The sequence below is a fragment of the Mauremys reevesii genome, linkage group 10 (assembly GCF_016161935.1).
Source record: "Mauremys reevesii isolate NIE-2019 linkage group 10, ASM1616193v1, whole genome shotgun sequence".
In the NCBI taxonomy this organism is placed as follows: Eukaryota; Metazoa; Chordata; order Testudines; family Geoemydidae; genus Mauremys; species Mauremys reevesii.
Window position 1 is genome coordinate 25,736,689 of NC_052632.1, and position 23,274 is coordinate 25,759,962.

At 40.4% G+C, this 23,274-nt stretch overlaps 1 protein-coding gene across 9 annotated transcripts in view; it reads left to right on the forward strand.

Annotated features, from left to right (window-relative positions):
• Positions 1 to 20,992, forward strand: part of CGNL1 (cingulin like 1) — a 149,567-nt gene extending 128,575 nt beyond the window's left edge. For 8 of the 9 annotated variants that reach the window (XM_039492997.1, XM_039492990.1, XM_039492993.1 and 5 more), the window contains exons 15-19: positions 9,476 to 9,559; positions 12,984 to 13,108; positions 13,709 to 13,817; positions 15,173 to 15,336; positions 18,595 to 20,992. In XM_039492997.1, the coding sequence (XP_039348931.1) occupies positions 9,476 to 9,559; positions 12,984 to 13,108; positions 13,709 to 13,817; positions 15,173 to 15,336; positions 18,595 to 18,739 (627 nt within the window). In that variant the 3' untranslated portion in view covers positions 18,740 to 20,992. The remainder of the gene's footprint in view (positions 1 to 9,475; positions 9,560 to 12,983; positions 13,109 to 13,708; positions 13,818 to 15,172; positions 15,337 to 18,594) is intronic. The other variant, XM_039492999.1, reaches the window with a different exon arrangement.
• Positions 20,993 to 23,274: the final 2,282 nt, after the last annotated feature.

The following is a 23,274-nucleotide window of genomic DNA, read 5'->3' on the forward strand; positions in this document are numbered from 1 at the left end:
TACTGGGCTATCTTGATTATCACTTCAAAAGTTTTTTTTTTTCTCCCTTACTTAATTGGCCTCTTAGAGTTGGTAGGGCAACTCCCACCTTTTCATGCTCTCTGTATGTGTATATAGATCTCAATATATGTTCCATTCCATGCATCCAAAGAAGTGGGCTGTAGCCCACAAAAGCTTATGCTCAAATAAATTTGTTAGTCTCTAAAGTGCCACAAGTACTCCTATTCTTTTAGTCTCTTATGAATATTAATAAATTTAGTTTCACAACACCCTTGAAATAAGTAGTAGTATTTAGCATTTTACACGTGGGAAAACTGAAACGAGAGTTTGAGTTTCCTAGTTCACCTATGAAGTCTGTGTGAGAACCATGGATATAGAATCTTGATCTTCTGACTTCTGTTCATGTGTTCTAACTCCAAAATCATCTTTCCTTCAGCAGTACACACACTTGGTTACAGCTGTCCTGCGGGGGAGATAGTATATTGTGTTAAACTGTCATACACAGCAAACATAAATTGACTTACACCACAAAATTCTTACATAGTTTTCAAACTTTTCACAAACTTCTGGATTGTTCAGATTTGGATTTTGGTCAAACCAGTTATAAAGATATAGATCATATGTGAAATTCTGATCTGCTTTTCAGACAACACACATATCACAGCCATTTGAATGTAATGTTGTGTTCATTCCATTTTAGATTTTAGTTTCAAAATGGTAAGTAGTTAAAGTGGGATAGAGCTTTTTATTTATAGTTTACCCTAAACAGATTACCTATCAATACTGTGCTTTATTCTATTGGAATTAGTTGTGCAATGAATTATGAATGAGACAACTTATTACACGGACAGATTTTCAAAGAGATCCTCTAAAATTCCAGATGCAGTTTGTCTGTCATTTTTTTTGCAGGCATAATATTTCCTGGTCTGGATTTTTGTGCATACAAGAAATTTACCTGTGTGCACAAACTGCATGTATGCACACAAACTAGGTAGACAGACATCATACAGCTTGCACACAAGTCTGAGATTTAGTCATGCAAACACTTGGCTATAATAATTTTGCAAAACAATTATTTTTTAAAGCTGGGTTGAATCCATTCTGAAAATTTCCCCCAAAGTTTAGAAATAACACTAAGCCTGTAAAATCTAAAAAGCAAGAAAAAAGTTAAACCACCATTCTAGCCTTTATATATGTCATACCAATGGCAGCAGGTATATTAAGAATAAATTGCTTTGCTTTTATTGACTTACCATTATCTTGACAGAGGGCTACATTTGAGGAAGGTAGCGTGGCCTAGCACAGAAAGCACAGAACTGAGACTCAGGAGACCTGGGTTTTATTCCCAGCTCTGCCACTGGCCTGCTGGCTAACTTTGGGCAAATCACTTCAACACTCTGCCTCAGTTTCTCGCTCTGTAAAATGGGGATAATGATACTGCCCTCACTTGTAAAGCACCTGAAATCTACTGATGAAAATTGCTGTATGAGAACTGGGCATTATTATTATTACCACCACCAGGGCCATACCTAGGGGGGGTGCAGAGCCCAGGACATCGGCGCCAACTTTCTGTCTGCTGGGGGTGCTTCCCCCAGCTCCGCCAAGGCCATGTCCCCACTCTACCCCTTCCCCCAAGGCCCCACCCTGCCCCGCCTCTTCCCTGCCCAGTTCCGCCCCCTTCCCCGAGCGTGCTGCGCCCTTGCTCTTCTCCCTTCACCCCCAGCACCTCCAGATGTGGTGAAACAGCTAATCAGTGGGAGGCGCTGGGAGGGAGTGAGAGGCGCTGATTTGCAGGGCCTGCCAGTGGGCAGAAGACTCTGCAGAGGAGGGGAAGGTTGGGAGGGGGGTTCCTCCCCGCCTGCCCAGCCCCCACCTCACCTCCCCGCCCATGTCCTTACAAAGTGTGGGGCCCCCCCAAAGTGTAGGGCCTGGGGCGGTCACCCTGATTTGTCATGCCCTAGGGACAGCTCTGATTATTACTTTAAGTACCTCACTTAGTGAGGAGTTTCCTTGAAATCATGGAGACTACTTGCAGAGTCAGATACTACTCAGTGGAATACATATAATATTATTTTAATTTCTTTTGATTTCTAAGGAAAAGACTTGTTGAGATACGAGTAGCTTCAATTTCAGTGGGAGGCACAGGCAATAAAATCCTGCTTTCCATCTCTTTTCAGTGAAATAGTATCTCCCACTGAGATAGCTGAAGTGCCTTAAAATGAGTTAAGCCTCAAATTGTGTTTGCGTGTCCTTGAAACTCCACTGATCCTGTTAGTAATTTGTTGGGCCTAAGGTTTCTCAGACTCTTATTGGATTTCGGTAGTGTCTTTTTACCATTATTTCACTGAGATCATACAGGCTCGGAATCAGTTTGTATGAGATTCTCTCATTATCTGCAGTGATTCAGACTGTAAAGGACCCATTATAATTGGTAGTTGTGTCATTGTTTAATTAGGAAGCTTTGAATGCTGGAGTCCATGCATGTGGTGCAAGTCTGTGCTGTAAAGACCTTAGCCAAATCTGCACTAGTGGGCACTTCAGTAATTTAATGGAAACCTAAAATACAGATGGGTAACTAGAATGTCACGTAACAGGCAAAAGTGTTTGTGTTGAGATCCAGAGTTTCTCATTTCACGCATGAGTTACAAAGGTTGTTTTGTTTTGAGTTTATGCCATAGTGGCTAAGTTGTCAATACTGAAGAGTATTTCAGGGTCTGCTAAGCATCTATAATGACATGAGAAATGATAATGGATTCGTTCTGGTAATATATGTGGTCTGTAAATGTCCTTTTTATTATGAATGTGTTATCTTAATATACTGATAATGAAGACTAATATTCCAGTGTATAGTAAAAACTCATTAAAATGACTGGTTAACTTTCATCTCAAGTTAAACATTTAAATAAACATTGTCAAGTTAGACAGGTCAAAAATTTCACTTGCAATTAAAATTTATCCCACCCCCCTTTTTATTTCAGTACTGCCCTGAATCTGAGATAGGGCTGCAGAAGACACTGATTATTCTCTTTTCCCCTCCCCTATCTCAACTCAAGGTAGCAACAGAGTGAAATCTCAGTTTCTTAGCTAGGTCACCTACTCATAACAAATATCTAGCTGCCACTTCAGAGGTACATGTGATGCAAGCATGTCACACTGTCTTGCTACTCTGCTGTATGAGCACTGAAATACACAGGAATTCTGTTTTTTAGTCACAGTCTGCCTGCATGTACACAAGATGGGAATGTGCTTGTATGCAATGCGTTAAATGATCTCTCTTCACTTCCCAATGGGCAAATATCTCGGTCACTAAAACCTCCGCCATGTGTGGCACCAACTTGGCACAATTCTTGTTGGTTTCATGAAAGAGGTCGAAGATTTGAATGAGCATGAGCACTGAACTACACTGTAGCCCCTCAAGGTTACCCCTCTGGTTCAGAAATGAGGGATCTCAGCAGGCCAGTGGGGGAATGCTTGCACATCTTACTCCTGGGGTAATTCGATGCCTAAAAATTCTGTGCACAATATTTTAAAGTTCTGCATATTTTATTTGTCAGAATAAACACAATATAATCAGGCTGGTTTCAATTATTTTGATACTTTATTTTAAAATACCTGTCAGTGAGTATGTCTGTAACAATACAGACAACAACAAAAATTTCAGAAAATATGTTTTGACAAATAGATTCCTTACTAGGCATATTAATACAGAACTTTGAGTAATAATTCATTTAAACTACAATACAGAGACATATTTCCCACGGCTCTCAGAAGCAGTGCAAAGGCTTGGGGGAGTCAAGGTAATGGAGGACCTGAAGAGAGGGAAGTAATTGTTGGGAAGGAGCCTGGAAATGAACTTGGAGGGTTGTTGGGTGTAGATATGAGAAGTATGGAACAGGTTTGGGGGGAGCAGGTTGTTAGGGAGTTGGAGAAGCTCCCCTATGCATACCCTGGCATACCCCTAGCCTCTCCTTTTTAGGCAGGCACATCTGCTCCGTCCCTGTGTATCCTTGCACCACCCACCCTCTGCCCCCATGTGGCCCTGCACCCCCCACTCAGCCTCCCTCTCCCCTCTGTCCCCTTGTGGCCCTGCATCCTCACTTCCATTCAGTCCCTGGCTCAGTGCTGTCACCCCACTAGCTCCTGTGCCCCTGCCCCAGTCTCCCCCTTCCACTAGCCCTTCTGATCCCAAGTCTATGTGACTCCCCCAGCAGCCCCATGTGCCCCACTTTGTCCATCCCCCCCATATCGCCTGCCTCCACACCTGCCTCTGTCCACAATTACCCTGCTGACAGGCTTACAGTGTTGTTTGTGACAGTCAGTATGTTGTATCCTGTTCCCCCTTCCTTCATCTACCTTTTATCTTACCTTTAAACTCTTCCAAGTAGGGACTGTCTTTTAGTATGTGTTTCTATAGCACCTGGTGCAGTGGTGCCTGCCTCTAGTTGAGCCCTGCCTGGCTGTGCCAGACATGCTTGCCGGCCACACCCACCCACCCACACACACCCACACCCCACACACACACGTCTGAACCACGTCCCACAAACTGCAGGCTTAACTGAAAGCAGCTTAAGAAGTGTTCCTGTCTTTAACATCAGATGCCCAACTCCCAATGGGGTCCAAACCTCAAATAAATCCGTTTTACCCTGTATAAAGCTTATACAGGGTAAACTCATAATTTGTCCGCCCTCTATAACTCTGATAGAGAGATATGCACAGTTGTTTACTTCCCCAGGTATTAATACATACTCTGGGTTAAATAATAAGTAAAAAGTGATTTTATTAAATACAGAAAGTAGGATTTAAGTGGTTCCAAGTAGTAACAGACAGAACAAAGTAAGTTACCAAACAAAATAAAATAAAACACGTAAGTCTATGCCTAATACAGTAAGAAAACTGAATACAGATAACACCTCACCCTCAGAGGTGTTCCAGTAAGCTTCCTTTTGCATATCCTTTGGGGTGAAGAGGCTATCTCTTGAGCCAGCTGAAGACCAAATGAAGAGGTCTCCCCGGGGTTTAAATAGACTTTCTCTTGTGGGTGGACACCCCTTGCTCCCCCGCGTAGAATCCCAGCTACAAGATGGAAGTCACATGGGCAAGTCACATGTCCATGCATGACTCAGAACTTACAGGTAGCATCCATGGTTCACATGCTACCTTGAACAACCTCAAGTAGACTTCTTATGTGGATTGGAGTCTTCCAAGATCCATTGTCCATTAAGTGCTTCTTGTTTGAGCCCTTAACTTGCACATTCCTTTCTCAAGAAGCTGACCGAATGCTTTAGTAAGGCTACTTAGAAATCAAGCAAGTACACAGCCGATATTCATACCTTCGAATACAAAAATGATACATGCATACAAATAGGATGAAGAGATTTGGTAGATCATAAACTTTACAGAGATATGCTACATGGCATATGTAGCATAAAACATATTCCAGTTATGTCATATATACTTTTATAAGCATATTTTCATAAAGCCTTATGGGGTGCAGTGTCACTTAAAAGTGTGTGTGAAAATCGTTTCTTTAGTTATATGGACTTAATACCAGCTCTCCATAAAAATTTGATTTGGAGTAACTTCAGATTGTTGAAGAGGTTTATTTTTCCTGAACTGGATCAACCACACACCATCAATTTATACTATGAATCCTGTATATAACAGAGAAGATCCATTTCCTGTGCAAAATACATGCAGTTACCAGAAATAATTGCAAGGAATACTTGCGCTCAAAGTACTGGATCACTGCAAAATAGAAATCTTATCTTGGTTAGTCCTCTGCATAGACTAGCACTACCAGTATCAGTTTCGCAAAGGATCAAAAGCTAAAATGTTTGTTCATTAATTTGAAAAGCAAGTGATAGGCCTGAATCCAAACTCCACTTCCAAAGAGCTCCAAACCTTGGGGAATTTTGCATTCAGACACTACTTTCATGGCTGGGCCTAACCAAAACCTGATATCTGAACAGCTTTGAGTATTGGGGAACATAGGATCAGGATACAAGTCTTATGGATCTGGTCCATCTTGCATTTTGATCTGTGATAAAGTGCTACTAATTATGTTAAAAGTAAAGACTTTAACAAACACAAGAGGGAGGAGAGAGCAGACCTGCTGCCTTTTGAAGTCAAAGGGAGGAGGATTGGGCCCAATGATTTTATACAGCATTTTTGTCTGCAAAGAAAGGAAATTATTTGGGCTACTTTGTTTTTGCTAACATAATGGAAACACGTTTGACATGGCTTCACCAATCTTTGTGTGCACACACAAAAAAATACAAACATGAATCTATTGATACCAGAGTTGTTTCCAGTAACCATGAGAGTGAGACCAGTTTCCATGGCAATGGCAGAGTACATCTGGGAGGATAAAGTTGCATTGGCGGTGTTCTTCACTTCCTTTTGGTAGAATAGTCCCAATGGATTACTGTACACCTGCTCCTTAGTTGGCACCAGGTGTGCAAAGCTAGTAAATGAAAATGTGGAAATGAAGGTTTTTTTAGTGATGAAGGATGACAATTTTTATTAGCTTTCTTAGTTAGCCGCTTTTGTTTGTTGTTGAGTCAGCTGCTTGAGAATTGTACGCGTACAGTAGGTTAATATACATTTTTTCCACTTTTCCTTGCTCAAGAAATGTAGGCTCTGTACCCAGTGAGAGATGGTAAACAATGGTGATAGCATCTAAAAGGTTATTAGAAATCAAATTACTTTTCACTAACCTCAAACTCCGCAGCTGCTTCTAATCCTAAAGCTGGCACTAATTGCTGTTATGTCTAATACAGCTTTGTAGAATCTGACACTATTAGTTCTTACAATGCTTTGTTTTTAACGTTCTCTAAATCCAACTGTGATAACTGTTGCCTTTAGCTGCACAGTTAGTTTATTATTTTAATGTAATTAGAATAGATTATATATGTTAAAAAGGTAGAATCTGAGCACAAAGTACTGCATGCTACAGACCTACAGTAAATTTTAACTGTTGTGTAGTCTTTCAGAGCACATTTTTCAGGGCACTGTTTTTCCTTTGCATTTAGTGTTGTGTATTTGTTAAGTACAGGGAGGTAACTGGGAGCTGGCCTCCAACAGGATTTGGATCCTGTTGTTCCTCTTTTTATGGTAATTTGTGTGTAATTCCTGCCTGGGGTCCACTATAATCAGACTGTATTCTTCTCCTCTCTCTTCCTTTTTTGTGACACTACTTTTACTATGAAACATCCAGCAGCAGCAGAAATTATCTTGGCGATATAATAATCATCCTTTAAATATTTCCCTAATTTAAGACCTGGTGATGGTTGTGCACATTTGTCACGGCCTCTGAACACAGTAAGAGCACAATAGTGCTTTAGTGTGTGGAGCTACATTGTGGCCCATTAAACAAGTTCTAATATCTAACAAAAACCCTTTCTCTAGTTAACAGTTGCGTTTTTAATTAGTCACTCATTTTACTTCAGATCTTGCTTATTTTTCTGTGCCTATTTGCATCACTGAAGCAATTATAGCAGAATGAATAATTTCTTCATGACCCTGACAACAGAGCTTTTTCTGATATACTAACAAGTACATAGATGTAAACTTAGATGCTTAAACTAGGGTTGCTGGGGGTGTGGCTGCACCCCTGGCTTGAAGTGGTTTCCATCATATACCGGATTTACAGTTTGCTTCAATGGCTCTCAGCACCCCCACTATAAAAGTTGTTCCAGCACCCCTGGATTTAAAGACCAGGAATGCTGATATACATGATGCTCATACACATTTGTGCATCAAAACAAACTTTAAGAAACTTTGCAAATCACTCTGAGCCGTCCCTTGGGTACAGTGAATCGGGGCGACTGCTCCGGGTGCCGCGCTTTGGAAGACCCCGCCGGCCGGTGCTATTGGCTGGCGCAGTCGGTCCTGGAATTGACGGGTTCGTCACTTCCATCCCGGGCCCCGCACCCCCTAAGGACAGCCCTGCTTACTCTATTTAGTCATCCTTTTGTGGGGGCATTAAGATTACTCCTACTGTTAGGCTGAGGATGTTTTTGAAATCCCTAGTTCACCTAGATACTCTTGTGTCATCTTGAATTTGTTTTTGGCTTATAACTGCCTCCTTTAAAATATCTTCATAAAGCATAAAAGGCATAATACTAAAACAATCTTTCATTAAATCTTAACTGAGCAAATGTTTGTTTACTGTATTTAAAGAAGGGGAAAAACCACCTCTGAGATATTATTGCACCTCCAGGCCTATAGGCAACAATTAGTTCCAAAAGAACTCTATTCAGCTGTTGCCAGAATAGAGCCATATGCTGACATTTGTAGTCCAGTAACTAATATGACCTTAGTTTTCAAGAATGCCTTCTGCTGTTGTGAAATGCTACATGGATAAAACATGTACAACTGCATGCAATTCCATCACTGTTTGTATTCATATAAAACTTATAGGAACAACTTAAATGACCACTTTTCAACATGTGATTAGTTAAAGATATGATTTTTAAGGTGATAATTTGGTGAAAGTGATCCAGGATAAGGTGTTCAATGTGCGCTGCTTGTTTAACCTTCACATTCTCAACATCATTTATTTCATTTGTATGTAAGATTCCCTGATGGCTACGTAAACGTTTTTTGTAAGATAACTCTCTATGTTACAGATTTATTTGAAGTGAAAGTTAGTTAGTATGTTTACTCAGCCTGAGTTAATACATAACTATAGTAATGTAGAAAACAGAGTCAACTTGGGGAGGAGTATGCGGGGTCATGTGTCCCCTAGATTTTACGCTTGGCTTGGACTGAGCATCCTCAGTAACACTGCTGAAGCCGGCTGCCCTCGCTCTGCCCTTCCCTCCCCTTATCCCCTCCACTATTAGCAGGCACGGGTTGACTCTGGTAGAAAACAGAGTAGTCACTACTGAAAGCTTCACAAAAGTCTTCACAAGTACAGTAATTGGTGTTAGCATGGTATTCATTGTATCCCCTAGATGATATTCCTTACACTCAGTACTATCTAGGGAATAGCGCAAATACTGTATATACACTAGCTACTTGCAAAGGCATTTGTAATGATTTTGATGGCAACACCAGAAGGAGCAGGGGCAGGAGGGAATTTGGGCATCACTGCCTTGTTGCACTGATATGGTTGTAGTTCAGGAACAGCTCCCATATTGGTTTTCTTCCAAGGGTGAAGTTGTGTGGTTCCCAGCAGCTGTTATATTTCTTTGATCTTCACAAGGATTTTCCAGTGAAAACAAGTATTCAGATAAAACAGAGGAATGGTATAGCCCTATATTAATTCTTTATTGATAGGGGTGTTTTATCAGCTGAAGTATTGAAGGTATCTTTTTGGAAGGGGTCAGTCTTTTTTTTGTCTGGGGTTATAGTTGTAATATCTATTCAATATGCCATTTATGGAAAAGGGAATTTTATACATCTGAATAAATAAATAAATATAGATGCTGAATCACTGAACTGAAGTTTCTGGCTTTTCTTTTTATAATAGATTGAACAAATGAGGAACGAACTACTTCAAGAAAGAGCTATAAGACAAGATTTGGAGTGTGACAAGATTTCATTGGAGAGACAGGTAAGAGTTGTAGCCATACCAGCTCAATGTGTGATCCCTACAAATCTCACAAACTGAGCAAGACCATGCTAGATTAGTGCCTTGATAGGAAGCATTCAGGTGGCATCTAAGGGCTGTGGGAAGTAGTGCTGGTGATTCACTAGTTTACGCGACATCAGCTTAGTGAGCTTGAGGTACCTACCATCTTTAGAAGAGACAGACGAAAGTGAGTTTCTGACCACTTGTTGTCAATAAAGATCCCAAGGCATGTTTCATAAGAGTAAAGATACTGAATTTCAACTCTGTAATTAGGTACTTCATCACTGATTTCCCCTGCAGTTTCAATTAAATACAACATTTGTCACTTTTATTTCCTAACCCATTGTACTGTACAGTGCTATGTAGTTTTATCAGCTCCTACTTTCATCTCAGAGATGGCAGTATTTCAGTGTTAAGGAAGGAATCCCTATACAGTTTGTCTATATGTTTTGGGATGAAAGACATTATAAATAATAATAAATAAATTGTTTTTGTACAGTTATTAGTTTAAGAAAAATGAACTACCAATTATATTGACTGGTTTTAAGACTAATGTAGGGAAAATGCAGTAAAATGTCAAAAATACTGTCAGCTAGCCTAGATCTAAAACCTTCATCAGATTTGGAGGGAGAGATCTTCCAAACTCTAAATACAATTTTGGAGTCCTGCATACCATTACCAAAATAATAATTTTAAGCAGTCGCAATTTGGTCTGATAGTTTGCTTCTGCAGAAATAATTATAATAATATCCAGAAAAATAGCATTCTTGTGAAATAAAAAGTACAGAATTAATAGAAAGAGAACTGTTACTTTCTGTTGCCTAAATTTTTATCTTATACAATAGGAAGTGTTTTAAAACTATTTGATAATGTCTGTGAAACAGTTATCATACTCTCCCTTGCAGACAGCTAATCTTCTTCCCTTTTTATTGTGCCTTTCATCCTGGTGGATTACAAAGCAATTTACAAACAGACATATGCTAGGAACTGCTGACGCACAGCCCCCACTGAGGTCGAACATGTCAAGTATTATTTAACAGGACCACATGATAGTTTAGGATAAAAGGAGATGAACAATACTTTATCCACTTGCAATAAAAGAGGTATTTAGATAGGTAGAATGTAACTACCAGAATTGGATTGGGGCAGGATTCCAAAATTCATGCCCATAGTCTTACAAAAAGTGTGATGGAACTGTTTCACCCCATTTTAGAGCCTGATCCTGCACTACTGACTCATCTGAGTCAGCCATGCCAACATAATGCTATAGTTAGTAGACATCACCTCAGTAATGAGTTTAAAGGAAAGAGTGCCACCTACTGATACATCAGCAGTTGGGTTTTCCCCATAGATCCTCCAGTTACAGCACTGATTTATCCCCCTATAGCCCAGTAAATTATAATTTATGAGATTTGAGGACTTCACAGCTTGAGGTAACTTTTTTTTTCAATATTTTTCAAAACTTTTTTTTTCAATATTACCCTTCTCTTCATATAAGCTTCTCACTGCTGCTTGATTTTTAACTTTCTTTTGTAATGATTGAGGGGTTCTTTAAGAGAACTCTGATATAAAATTATTAAGTTGAAACTTTGAAAACATTATGCATATATCTTAAATGAACACTGTCTGTACATTTTCATGCAAACAATATACTAGAGTCTAACTTCAGTCTCTTGCTGATTGGTGTATTTTGAAACTCATAAAACCTTACTCAGTGTCATAGCTTCTAACTGTTTTATGCAGTGTTGCTGTAGTTGTCAGTCCCAGGATATTAGAGAGACAAGATGGGTGAGGTAATATCCTTTGTTGGACCAACTTCTGTTGGTGAGAGAGACAAGCTTTCAAAAGTTTAAACGCTATTACCTCACCCACCGTGTTTCTCTGATATCTTCTAATTATAAGTTTAGTTTGTACTGCCGATGGTAGAGAGTCTGTTTTTTAAGAGATCAGAGATTTCCATATGGCATCACATGGCGAGTAATGGATTGTTAAAGTGAGAGAAGATACATAAATCCATGGATATTTTCTAGTGACCACATGAAAACTTAGAATGAAACTTGATTGACTTATTTCTCACTACTGATTATATACTTTTTTAAATGTGCGAGTCCTAGGAGGGAAAAGGAAACCTTATTGAAAACCTAGATGGACTTCTTTTGGTTAAAAAGTCTTCTGTTTTCCTTTAAGTTAGTTAATATGTATTTGAGTCCGCCTATGGATTGTTCGGAATATAATTATCTGGCATATGAATATAATACAGTGACTTGTCTTTTAGTTTACTCTGCAGTATTTTTCGTCATGCATATTATAGTTGAGATGAAAAAATAGCAATAGACTGTAGATTGTACCACAAATACGATAAATCACAGCATCATAGAAATGTAGGGCTGGAAGGGACCTCAAGAAGTTATCAAGTCTAGCTCCCTGTGCTGAAGCAGGACTAAGTAAACCCAGACGCTCCCTGACAGGTTTGTCCATCCTGTTGTTAAAAACTTCCAATGATGGGGATTCCACAGCCTCCCTTGGAAGCCTATTCCAGAGTTTAACAACCCTTATAGTTAGAAAGTTTTTTCCGAATATCTAACATAAATCTCCCTAGCTGCAGATTAAGCCCATTACGTTTTGTCCTACTTTTAGTGGACATGGAGAACAATTCATCAATGTCCTCTTTATAACAGCCATTAATATATTTGAAGAATGTTATCAGGTCCCCCCCTCAGTCTTGTTTTCTCAGGAAAAAACCTTTTATCTTTTACACCTGCAAAAGAATTGCATGGCCAAACCACAGACCCTTTTAAAGTAAGAATGGAAGTATTAAGAATGGAAACATTGTCAGATCCTTGCCCACAACAGTGGCACTGGACACAACTATAATACTGCTCACATGTATGTGACACCTTTTATTATATATGCAGCAGCTGGCCATAGAGGTGTTCAGAATTTTAGACAAAACAATTTGTCATGGAGATTAAAATAATTCCAGTGTGATGTAGGAAATCTTGACCTATGTACAGAACAGTGAATGGAGGGGGCCACAAGTTAGATAACACAGAGCCCCTGGCAAACTTTCCGAAGGTTCAGGGGACTTCAACCCAAGGAATCCAATTCAGGCCTGTTTCTAATTCTTAATCTTGATTAAATCCTCTAAAGCATAACTCTGAAGCACAAAGATGGGTTTGCTAGGGGTTACAAGCCTCCCCACAAAGATTTCACCGGCTGACTCTTGTCCAAAAAAACCCCAAAAACTCTTTTTGCTTACTCACTGAATGTAAAAGCACCTTAGCCCCTGTGTTTCTCTGTGTGGACTTGTTTGGTATTAAGGCAGTGCTTATGTTTGTTAATATGCCAATGGTGATATTTTAAATAAATATATATATAATAGTAATAATGTATGTTCTAATTCTAGAACAAAGATTTGAAGAGCCGAATCCTTCACCTTGAAGGTTCTTATAGATCCAGTAAAGAAGGACTTGTTGCTCAGATGGAAGCAAGGATCACTGAGCTAGAGGGACGGCTAGAAAATGAAGAGAGGTAAAACAAGCTAAGTTCAGAGCCTGGAAAGTATGTGTGCACATAGGTGGGTGGCACTGTGCTAATTTAGTGTGACTTGGAAGTTTGTGTAGTCTCCAGGTCTATCCTTGCAAAACATTTTCACAAGCACTGAATTTGCATGACATTTTGTTTAAAAGCAAGCATTTAACATGTTCTTTTTGATTGCTACATCAATACAAAATCAATATGGGAATTGTTATACAACCCCTAACACTGGGTTGCCATACTAACTAGTAGCATTAGACATATCTCTTATTTTATCAATAGTTGCCATCAGTTATAGTCACAGAAATGCCAGCTATAATTAAACATTTCTGTTTGCAGATGCATTTCAGCATTGATTTTTGGTGAGAAGTGCTTCTTACCTTCTGAACTTTCTCAGTACAGCACTGAGAAAATAAGTATATTTTTCCTGAAGTGTTTCATGCTTTGAATAAAATTTCAATATGTTGCACAGAATCACTACATCAAAGCAGATACCATTAGTATTTATTTTGCACTTACAATATCACAAGGGCATAGGCTCAGAAGAATTTGGAATTATTCCAGCTGCCATTTCTACGTGTCTGTGTTTTTTAGGGATCGGGCTAATCTCCAGCTAAGCAATCGCAGACTTGAACGGAAAGTGAAGGAATTAATGTTGCAAGTAGATGATGAACATCTCTCACTGACTGACCAAAAGGACCAGGTAGACAGAAAGTCTGTTATTTCTGTAAATATAAATTACCGAGCATTGTAAAGACAGCGATACTTAAGGTTTAGAATACAGATAAATGCTTGATGATTATTTTTTGTGAACTGATTTTACAAGATTATTTTATTCCCAATGCCATTGTGTTCCTCAGCCTAGTAGCAGTAAGTGGGAAAATGTGATGTTTTAGGCTTCTCCTAAGACTTTAATAAAATGAAGGCATTTCATGTACAGATTACTAGCAGTGCAGTAGTTTTTGTTTATTTTTAAAACTTCATTGAACACCAGAAAGTGTCATCAACCAGCTGCAAATGCATACATTAGAAAGCAATATATGTTGTCCCTTACAAAAAAAAATCCTCTCTAAAGAGAGAAGCTTTTTAGATTTTTTTAATATAAGCATATTCTGCAATTTGTAGTACCAATGTGCATTACCATTTCATATGACTTTTCCTGATTACTTGCTTACAGCATTGTGTGTTTTAGTAAACTGGGTCAAATAGTCTTTATTCCACCTAGTGAACAAGCAGATTACACTTTCCAAAATGTTTGCTGTGGCAACAGTCATTCAGTCTTTACTTTTAAAGTAATTTTTATGTATCTAAATATATATATAAAAAAATATAAATTCTGTTAGTGTAGCTTAAACTATGTATGTAGTTGTACCCATGTCATTCCTAGGATATTAGAGAGACAAGGTGGGTGAGGTAATATCTTTTATTGGACCAAGTTTGAAAGTTTGTGTATCTCACCAACAGAAGTTGGTTCAATAAAAAATATTACCTCACCCACCTTATGTAGCTTTAACTATGACACTCCAGTAACTCCAGGCACAGTTGTTTTTTTCCCTTTTTGAACGCTGGATGCTACCACTGCATTGGTCTATACAATTCTACATCTTCACAGTAGCTAGGAGGTATCTGTTTTGTTCTTTTCAATTTCAAAAACTACATTTACAGGTCTGTCTCATCTTACACTGGGGTTATATTCCGCGGTCAGTGTGTAAAGCGAAAACCACGTATAGTCAAAATTACATTGAGTGTAATGGCGGGCGGAATCTCCCGCACTACAGGAACAGTATTTAAATTGTTATTTTTCTCTTTTTTTTTTGTTGACAACCACGTAAAGCTGAATTCACGCATGTTAAATGCGCGTAAGATGCGACAGACCTGTACCATTACTTGATTGGTCTCAAAGACTAATGCTGACTTTCAACTACTGCCCAGGTAGCATTGTGCAATATCATGACATTGGCAAAGTTGAGACTTCATTCCCCAACTTATAAATGGCAGGGAGAACAGAAATCCTTTATCAAAATATTCCTCTAATCAGCTGCTGTTTAAATATTTCAGTTGAGTTTGCGCTTGAAAGCAATGAAACGTCAGGTTGAAGAAGCCGAAGAAGAAATAGACAGACTGGAAAGTGCCAAAAAGAAACTTCAGAGGGAGTTAGAAGAGCAAATGGACATGAATGATCAATTGCAAGGACAACTTAATGCTGTGAAGAAGGAATTAAGGTGGGATTTCTTATAAAAGCAGATCCCTAGAACAGGCCCACACACCACCAAATGTACACTGCAGTGCAGTTCTCACAGAATACTTATGAATGTCTTCTAGTAGCATTGAGAATTAGTGCAAAAATTAAAGGCCTGTGTACATTTCCCTTGTAAGCCATCATTTCCCTGACTTTCTTGCAAGCTTAACTTGGCTCATATAGTCTTAGCCTGTGAACAATGCTTTTCTTTGTCAAATTTCATTTTAAATTATATTGTAGGAGCGTAAAACCAGGACTCTGTAGTTCCAGATCTTTGTTTATGTATCCATTGCTCAAAACCAATAATGTACTTATAAAACAAATGGAAAATGCTAATCTCTTACTGCTCCGGCCCATCAGACTGGGACTGCCCTCTGGCAGCTTAGGATGTTTGCTGACTCAGATGCAGAGCCAGCGGCAATGCTCCTGCAATACCTTTCTCTGCAAATCCCCCTCTCCTCCTCCCCCTGGTAGGTGCTCCAGTTGTTTACCAGGGTTGTTGAGCTGAGCAGAGCTGCTGAGGCAGGGAACAAGTGCCCATTGTCAAAGAACAGAATAACTATATTTCATTGCAGAGGTAAACTTGTTTATGATAATTGGGGGGAATAGTTCTTCTGTGTTTAATTGTAAAAGTGGATTTTTATCAGAGCCATTGCTGGAGGGTGCCTGGGTGCAAAGTTTGGAGTTTCTCATGGCTGTTGTACGTTCACTAAAAGGCCCTGAAAAAACATTCTAATCTCAGGGGAGATTTAGAAAAAGATCAGTTTTAGATGTTTCCTCTGCTAAAGTTAGTAAAAAGATAATTACTATATAGGAGAGTGAGTGAGTGAGTGTGTGTGTGTGTACACACATACATAGCATGTGGGCATATGTATGTGTATGGGATGTGTTATGGTGTATTACAGGGGTCGGCAACAGACAGCACATGTGCCAAAGGTGGCACGGGAGCTGATTTTGTCTGGCACGTGGCTGCTAGCCGGGGTCCCAGCCACCAGCCCCGCTCAGCCCACTGCTGGCTGAGTGAACAGAACCCCAGGCCAGCTGGAGGCTGAGTGGGGCCGGCAGCTGGGACCCCAGACCGGCAGCAGGTGCGCCCTCCAGCTCCCCCCTCACCACGCTTGGGTTCTGCGGCTCCTGGGAGTGTGAGCCACTGGGTCGCAGGGCCCTGAGCCTGCTGTGAGAGGGGCAGCGGCGGCTCACAATCCTGGGAGCTGCAGAACCTGAGCGCGGCGAGGGGGGAGCCAGGAGGCGCAAGGGGACTGCAGTCCGCATGCATCCACTGCAGGAGCCCCCGGGGTGGGGGGGGCACCGGGCCGCAGTCTGGGCAGGTGCGCCCCCCGGCTCTCCCCTCACTGTATTTGGGTTCTGCAGCTCCCAGAACTGTGAGCCGCTGCTGCCCCTCCCCTCCCGCTGCCTCCGCACTCTGCGGCGGAGGGGCTGTGTGCGCGGCAGCCCGGCAGCGTGTTTTACCTCCATGTGGAGCCAGCGTCTGACCGGCCTGGGCACGGTAAGGGGAGTCCCGGGGGGCAGTCAGGGAGCAGGGGCAGGGTTGGATGGGTCGGTTGTTCTGGCGGGGTGGGGGGGCTGTCAGGGTGTGGGGGTGTGGAGAGGGATCAGAGCAGTCAGGGGACAGGGAGCGGGCGGGGGTTAGATGGGTCAGGAGTTCGGAGGGGCTGTCAGGGGGCGGGGAGTGGTTGGATGGGGACATGGGAATCCTGGGGGTCTGTCTAGGGGCGGGGGTGTGGATAAGGGTTGGGGCAGTCAGGGGACGGGTAGGGGGTAGGGTCCTAGTTGGGCAGTTGGGGTCTCAGGAGGGGGCAGTCAGGGGACAAGGAGCGGGGGGTGGGGGTTCTGATGGGGGCAGTCGGGGTGGGAAGTGGGAGGGAGTGGATGGGGCCAGGGCTAGGCCAGGGCTCTCCCCTCTTTTTTGATTGTTGAAATATGGTAACCCTAGGTGAAGGGGGAGCTGGGGGGCGCATGGGGGCTGAAGCCAGCCTGCAGGAGCCCCCGTGGGGGGGCGCCGAGCCGCCGCCTGGGCAGGAGGGGTGGAGTGGGGTGCGGCTGCTCCCCGCTAGCAGTGCTGCCGCCTTTGCAGGGCTCCTCCCCCACTGCACCACACTAGCTCCCTCCATGGCTGGGGCTCGCTGCTGCTGCAAGCAGGACACTCTGGCTCTCTGGTGCCTCCAGAAGGCGGCTCCTCCCTGCCAAGCTGCTGCAGTGGCCCAAGCCCGGCAAAGCCAGTGAGTGGACTCGGGGTGAGGGCCACCGGGGTGGGGTGGGGTGGGGAGGGCTCGCTGGGGGGTGTGCACCCTCCAGGGCAGTTGTGGGGGGGGGCCTGGTCTGGGGAGCAGCCCCTGGGCAGGCTGGCTCCTGGGGTCTATAAAGGCTCGTTGGGATTTGCCCCCTTAATGAACCAATGTGCAAGGGGGGTGAGGGGGCACAAGGTGGAATTTTAGCCTAGGGCACAAAATATCCTTGCACTGGCCCTGCCCCAGGGGGTGCATGCGCTCCAGGTTAAGAACCACTGCACTAAACTGATAAGATCTGCATTTTAATTTAATTTTAAATGAAGCTTCTTAAACATTTTAAAAAACTTGTTTACTTTACATACAACATAGTGTATAGACTTATAGAGAGACCTTCTAAAAACGTTAAAATGTGTTACTGGCACGCGAAACCTTAAATTAGAGTGAATAAATGAAGACTCGGCACACCACTTCTGAAAGGTCGCTGACCCCTGGTGTATTATAAAGTCTTTATCAACATGAGTTGGGGATGGGTGAAATTCTCAGGAATGGTGTTCAGCCCTCCCACACCCTGTATTCTGTGTAAACTACACATGCTAGTGGAAACATTTCAAAATGATGGATATTTGAAGCTTTTGAGAGGTTTGGAAATGTCTGAATAAGTGCCAGCTGTGGTAAATTAGTAGAGAGGTGAAGTGCTCAAAGATGCATGATAAATTGTGGAGCTATGTGGTAAATGAATTTATTACATGGGTTTCATTCCACACTTGTATGGAAGATATATAGATAGCAGTTTGGGGTACTTACATGCTTTTGAAAATCCTACTCTAAGTAATTTAGAAGAATAAGTCCCTGTGGCTTACTTAAAGTAACATAGGCACTAATCCCAACCAGAATAAATATAATCAGTGCTACTGTGTTAGTTTTCCAGAATACATGTTACACATCCATCCATATGGTATCGCTGTATAGACATGTATATATTTTTGTTGTAGCAGACGGAAGAAGTCACCAAGTAAAGTGTTAACTGATCTTGATGATGACGACGATGACGATGATGATTTCAGTACGGATGGAGAGAGTCTCTATGAAGCACCTTCAGGATGTAAATCCTCAAAAGACAATGATACAAAAAGCTAAAACTGACTCAAACCTGCGATTCTGTGAAACTAATTTTGGCTGATCTATTATCAAGGACCTGCAGATTCCAATAGCCAAAAGACTAGACAGATTCGAGAGCTGAAGATCTTTACATCTGTATTGTGCCATTTTCATATTTAGATCTTCTTGGTGTAACACAGAAAACAGAAAGCAAGTTTGCATTGTAAAACATCTGGAAATATGGCATGTACCTGTTACCTTTGAGAAAACATTTATAACTGGGATGATGTTTCACATCAGAAATGTGATTTTGCTAAAATTCTGTTTAAAGTAAGTAAACCGAAATGAGAGCCATCTGAAAGTCATTGAACATTACTTTATTTGAGGTTGTTGCTAAAGAGTTTTTTCCTAGAATTTAGGAAACCAGAGTGCAGAAGATTATTTAATGATTGTAAGTAGGGGAAACTGATGTATAGAATGTACATATTTTAAACTAGACTTTTTATTAACTACTCTAGTGCCATTTTGTAAAGCTTCAAAAATTTTATAGATCAGTTTCATATGAAAAGTACTTAAATCTATTTTGAACATTATGCATTTTAACTAAAAAAAGAAACACATACATTTTACAAATGCATGTATTAAGGGAGCAGATTCGTTGTTTTCAAGGCAAGAAACACAGTTGAATTTTAAATTCAGTATAAATTTTACTATATGTCATCTACAAATTAGAGGTCAGATGCTGGCTTCGTGATTAAACCCTAAAATCCTAATCCTGTTTGTTGACTTCAAAGGGACCGTTACTTGGGTACGGTTAGCAAGAGGTGGTCCTAGGATTATAGGACTCTTTTGTCTACAAAGCCATCTGCCATTAGTAGGGAACACTGAGAACAAGTTTAGTTAGTACTTGCAATGTTTTTCCCCAAAGATGGCTCATTGCTGCCAGGCGCAGAGCACTCTGGGCCTTATCAGCAAAACACTTTAAGCACCTGGTTTACTTGAAGCCCGTGAGCATTCCCATTGATTTTGGTAAGATTACTCGTGGGCTTCAAGTTAAGCACATTCTTAAGTGCTTTGATTAACTGGTCCCAGAGTGCTCTGTACCTAGCAGGATGGAGCCCAGGCTTGAGGAAGAGTTAATATTTAACACATATCCCATAATCTGATTTTATATTTCTACCATGTTCTTTAGTGCCTGTTCATAACATTTTGCAGTCTCCAGGAATATATGCAGTGTTTCAGTTTATGGCATGTTGGAGATTATCTTGATCAGTCCTGTTAAGAAATTTTGAAAAACATGCATTGGAAATTTGTGGGTTTTATATGAAACTTTTTACAGTTCATTACTAAATGTATTATCACCTGTATAATTTGTATCATGCCTCCTCCCTGCTTTGCTCTTTTGCAAATATAGCATCTTTGGAAATCTGTTGCCAAATAATTTCGATAATAAGCCATAGCTAAATCCTATCTGATTAGCAACTTCTTTCAAATGATATTTAAGTAAGCACTTCTCTGCTACATGGACCAGATAACCATTTATTTTGATGTAGTTCTAAAATTATTAGAACCTGGAGATGTTAAAATATTCCTTTTACTCCTGCAAACTTACCTACAGAAGAAGTTAAACTTGGCAGTTCTGAAAGTGAAGGAACTGTTTATTTTGGGGGTTTGTTTTTGTTTTTAAATAAGTAAACAGCCATATCACAAGCAAATATCACATCTCTTCCAATGCAGTTACATAGAAACTAAACAATTAAGGCCCCAGTCCTGTCATTCACAATGTGAGGGTGCAGCAATCTATCCCTTGTTGTAAATTGCAGGATCAGAGCCCATATCATCATCATCTTATATATGATTTCAATAGCACCTGACGTTCGTAGGAAATAAATTACTACTATCATCCAGATTACGTTATCTCTGACATTTATATATGCTTTCCACTTAATTAGTTTTCTGGTTTATATAAATTTAATCCCTTTTCAGTGATCTCTTTTGTACTACTTCAGTAATGTTAAAAAATAATCTGGAAAATCTGCGCTATGCTGTATTGACAATCATCCAGTAATAACCTGTTATGATTTATTTTTTGTTTTATCTTACATTTTAACATGGATTTAACTGTAAACAGCTGATAATTTTACGTTCTGTTTCAGCACTCTTATTTTAATGTTCATAAATTACTATTCTTTCAAGCCATTGAAAAAGGATAAATTAACATTGCAGCTACCTCCAGGTACACTAAACTGTAAAAGAAAAATCATTTAAAATAAACTGTATCAGCCAAACTCATTCATTTCTACTTTTTATGTCAAATTGTGGTTGATTTGGTGTTCGAACTGCATACTGCAGAATGCATGCATTTAAAATATATTAAGAAAAAATCGTCCTGGAAATATTAATGTTATAAGCAAGTTTCTATATTTCCTTCCACTTGGAAAGGTAGATTTAATCGAGAACATTTCTGTTTTACAAGAAGATGGAAAATCTTATAAAAAGCTTATAAAAAATAATATAGAAGAAAGAGCCATATTCGTTGTAAATTCTAATCAAGGTATAGATGAAATTAACACTGCCCTTATCCATACAGTTAGGTTTTGTAATAATTGGGCCTACAACTTTATCCTAATTATAATCTGAATTGAAGGAAGTGAGTGAAAGTTCATTAACTGTCACAATAACCTCTAACAATAAATATGGATGGGAAATGGTGCAAAAGGGAGTCAGAGTGAATTAGTCCAAACAAAGAGGCCTACTAATATAATTCAAGGATTGTGTTAAGATCCTATCTGGTAAACTAATGAAATGTGCGACCAGAAATCAATGGACCAAAATTGGTGTGTCAGAAATTAGGCCTAATTGGTGAACAAAATAATGAGGGGATGAGCAATTCCAACCAGCACTCCCTTTTGGGATCCTAAAAACAAAACAAAAAAAGATTAGAAGCAGCAGAAGAAGCTGTTTGCCAACAACCGCTGCAGCAACCTTTGTCATCATGCCTGCCACCCGTACCATCTCCTGGGACCCAAGGGTCTGCTGTGACGTTGTTGGACCTTCATCATCTGAATTCCAAAACGTGTCCTGACAAGACCAGGACCAAAGAGAGGGACCCAGATGACATTGCCACCTCCGCCAGCTCTGGCTAAATCCTGAATACCATCTGGAACTTGGGATTTTGTTGGCCCTTTCCCTCCCTGCATGTGTCCTTTTCCTTCCCCACCTTATTTGTTCTCTTTTCTTTTGCTTTCTGTTCAGTAAGAGTCTGGCTTACCTGGCCAAGTCTGTATATTTTGCCACACTGCTGTAACCCTATGATCAGAGACAGACTGATAAAGCAATGCCCTAACCAGCCTGATGCTGGTACAACAGAGTGGCTGATAAGACCATGTGCTCTGCCTTTTTTTTTCCCAGCAGTGAAGTTGCAAGTGAAAGTCAACGCTAGAGATAGAAGCTGCATTTTCTGTCTTTGCTGTTCCCTTCTTTCCCCTTCTGCATGTGTTTGCCTTGTCTGCTAGGAAATGGGATTGGACTTTAACAGCAGCTTCAGCCCATTTCAACTAACTTATCTTTTCCCCCAAAAGGACAGTTATTACCATCTGTAATACCATCTACAAGACTGTCAGACAACGAGTTTTTCCTTCTAAAAACTCTCTCTAGCTAAAGGGAAAGGGAACAAGGGCTGTTAAAATCAAAGCCATACTTTTCAAATGCTTTAACTACATTTCCTTCTTTTTCTGTATCTTTTAAATAGTGTTTAATGGTGTGTTTGCCCTGGTACGAAGCAGCCTGAGGTGTCTGTGTACCAAGCCCTGATCCTTGTTTAACATTGTTATTTAATGTTAACACTGTTGATTCTTTGGGCTCATCTAAATTAATACAACTCTGCTCATCTGGGAAAGATGCTTTTCCTTTAGATTTCTACAAATATTGTCTTAAGGTGATAGAAATCCTTAAACGGCCGTGCTGAAGCAACAGAAAAGGGCACTTACCCTCAGCACTCATAGAGCAGTTCTGATTGAATAGTATCATCCCTTGAGAGCTGTCTGGCACCTGTCTTTGCACCATGTCAATAATTATTGGGATTTCATTTGCAAATTAAACTTTTTTGTAATATGACCAAGCAACACTTCTGTATTATATCTTGGAAATTATTCTGCTGATATTAGCTGAATATCTATTTAAACTGTCACATTTTGCACTTCATAGATCCTTAGCTAGCAAAAACCAGAATCTAGTCACAGTTTACCAGGGTTGGAGGGTCAGCTCCTCAGTGATTAAATTATTTCAGTTTAGCACAGAAAATATTTTTTAGCTCCAGTCAGGAGCTTACCATGTTTTAAGATTGAGAACCTTTGATATTCCAACCAAAGCGGCTTTCATAATAAAGAGATTGATTAGGGATGTCCAAATTGATTAGCAAGCAATTATTTCTCCATCCATCTCATGTAAACTTTGTTCTAGACTCAAATGAAATCCTTTTTCAGATTATGGAAGTTTCCTTGCTTTTTTTCACACTAGTATTTTATGTACCTCTGCACTTCTGAATTTCAGGAGAAACTAGTCTCATGACACTG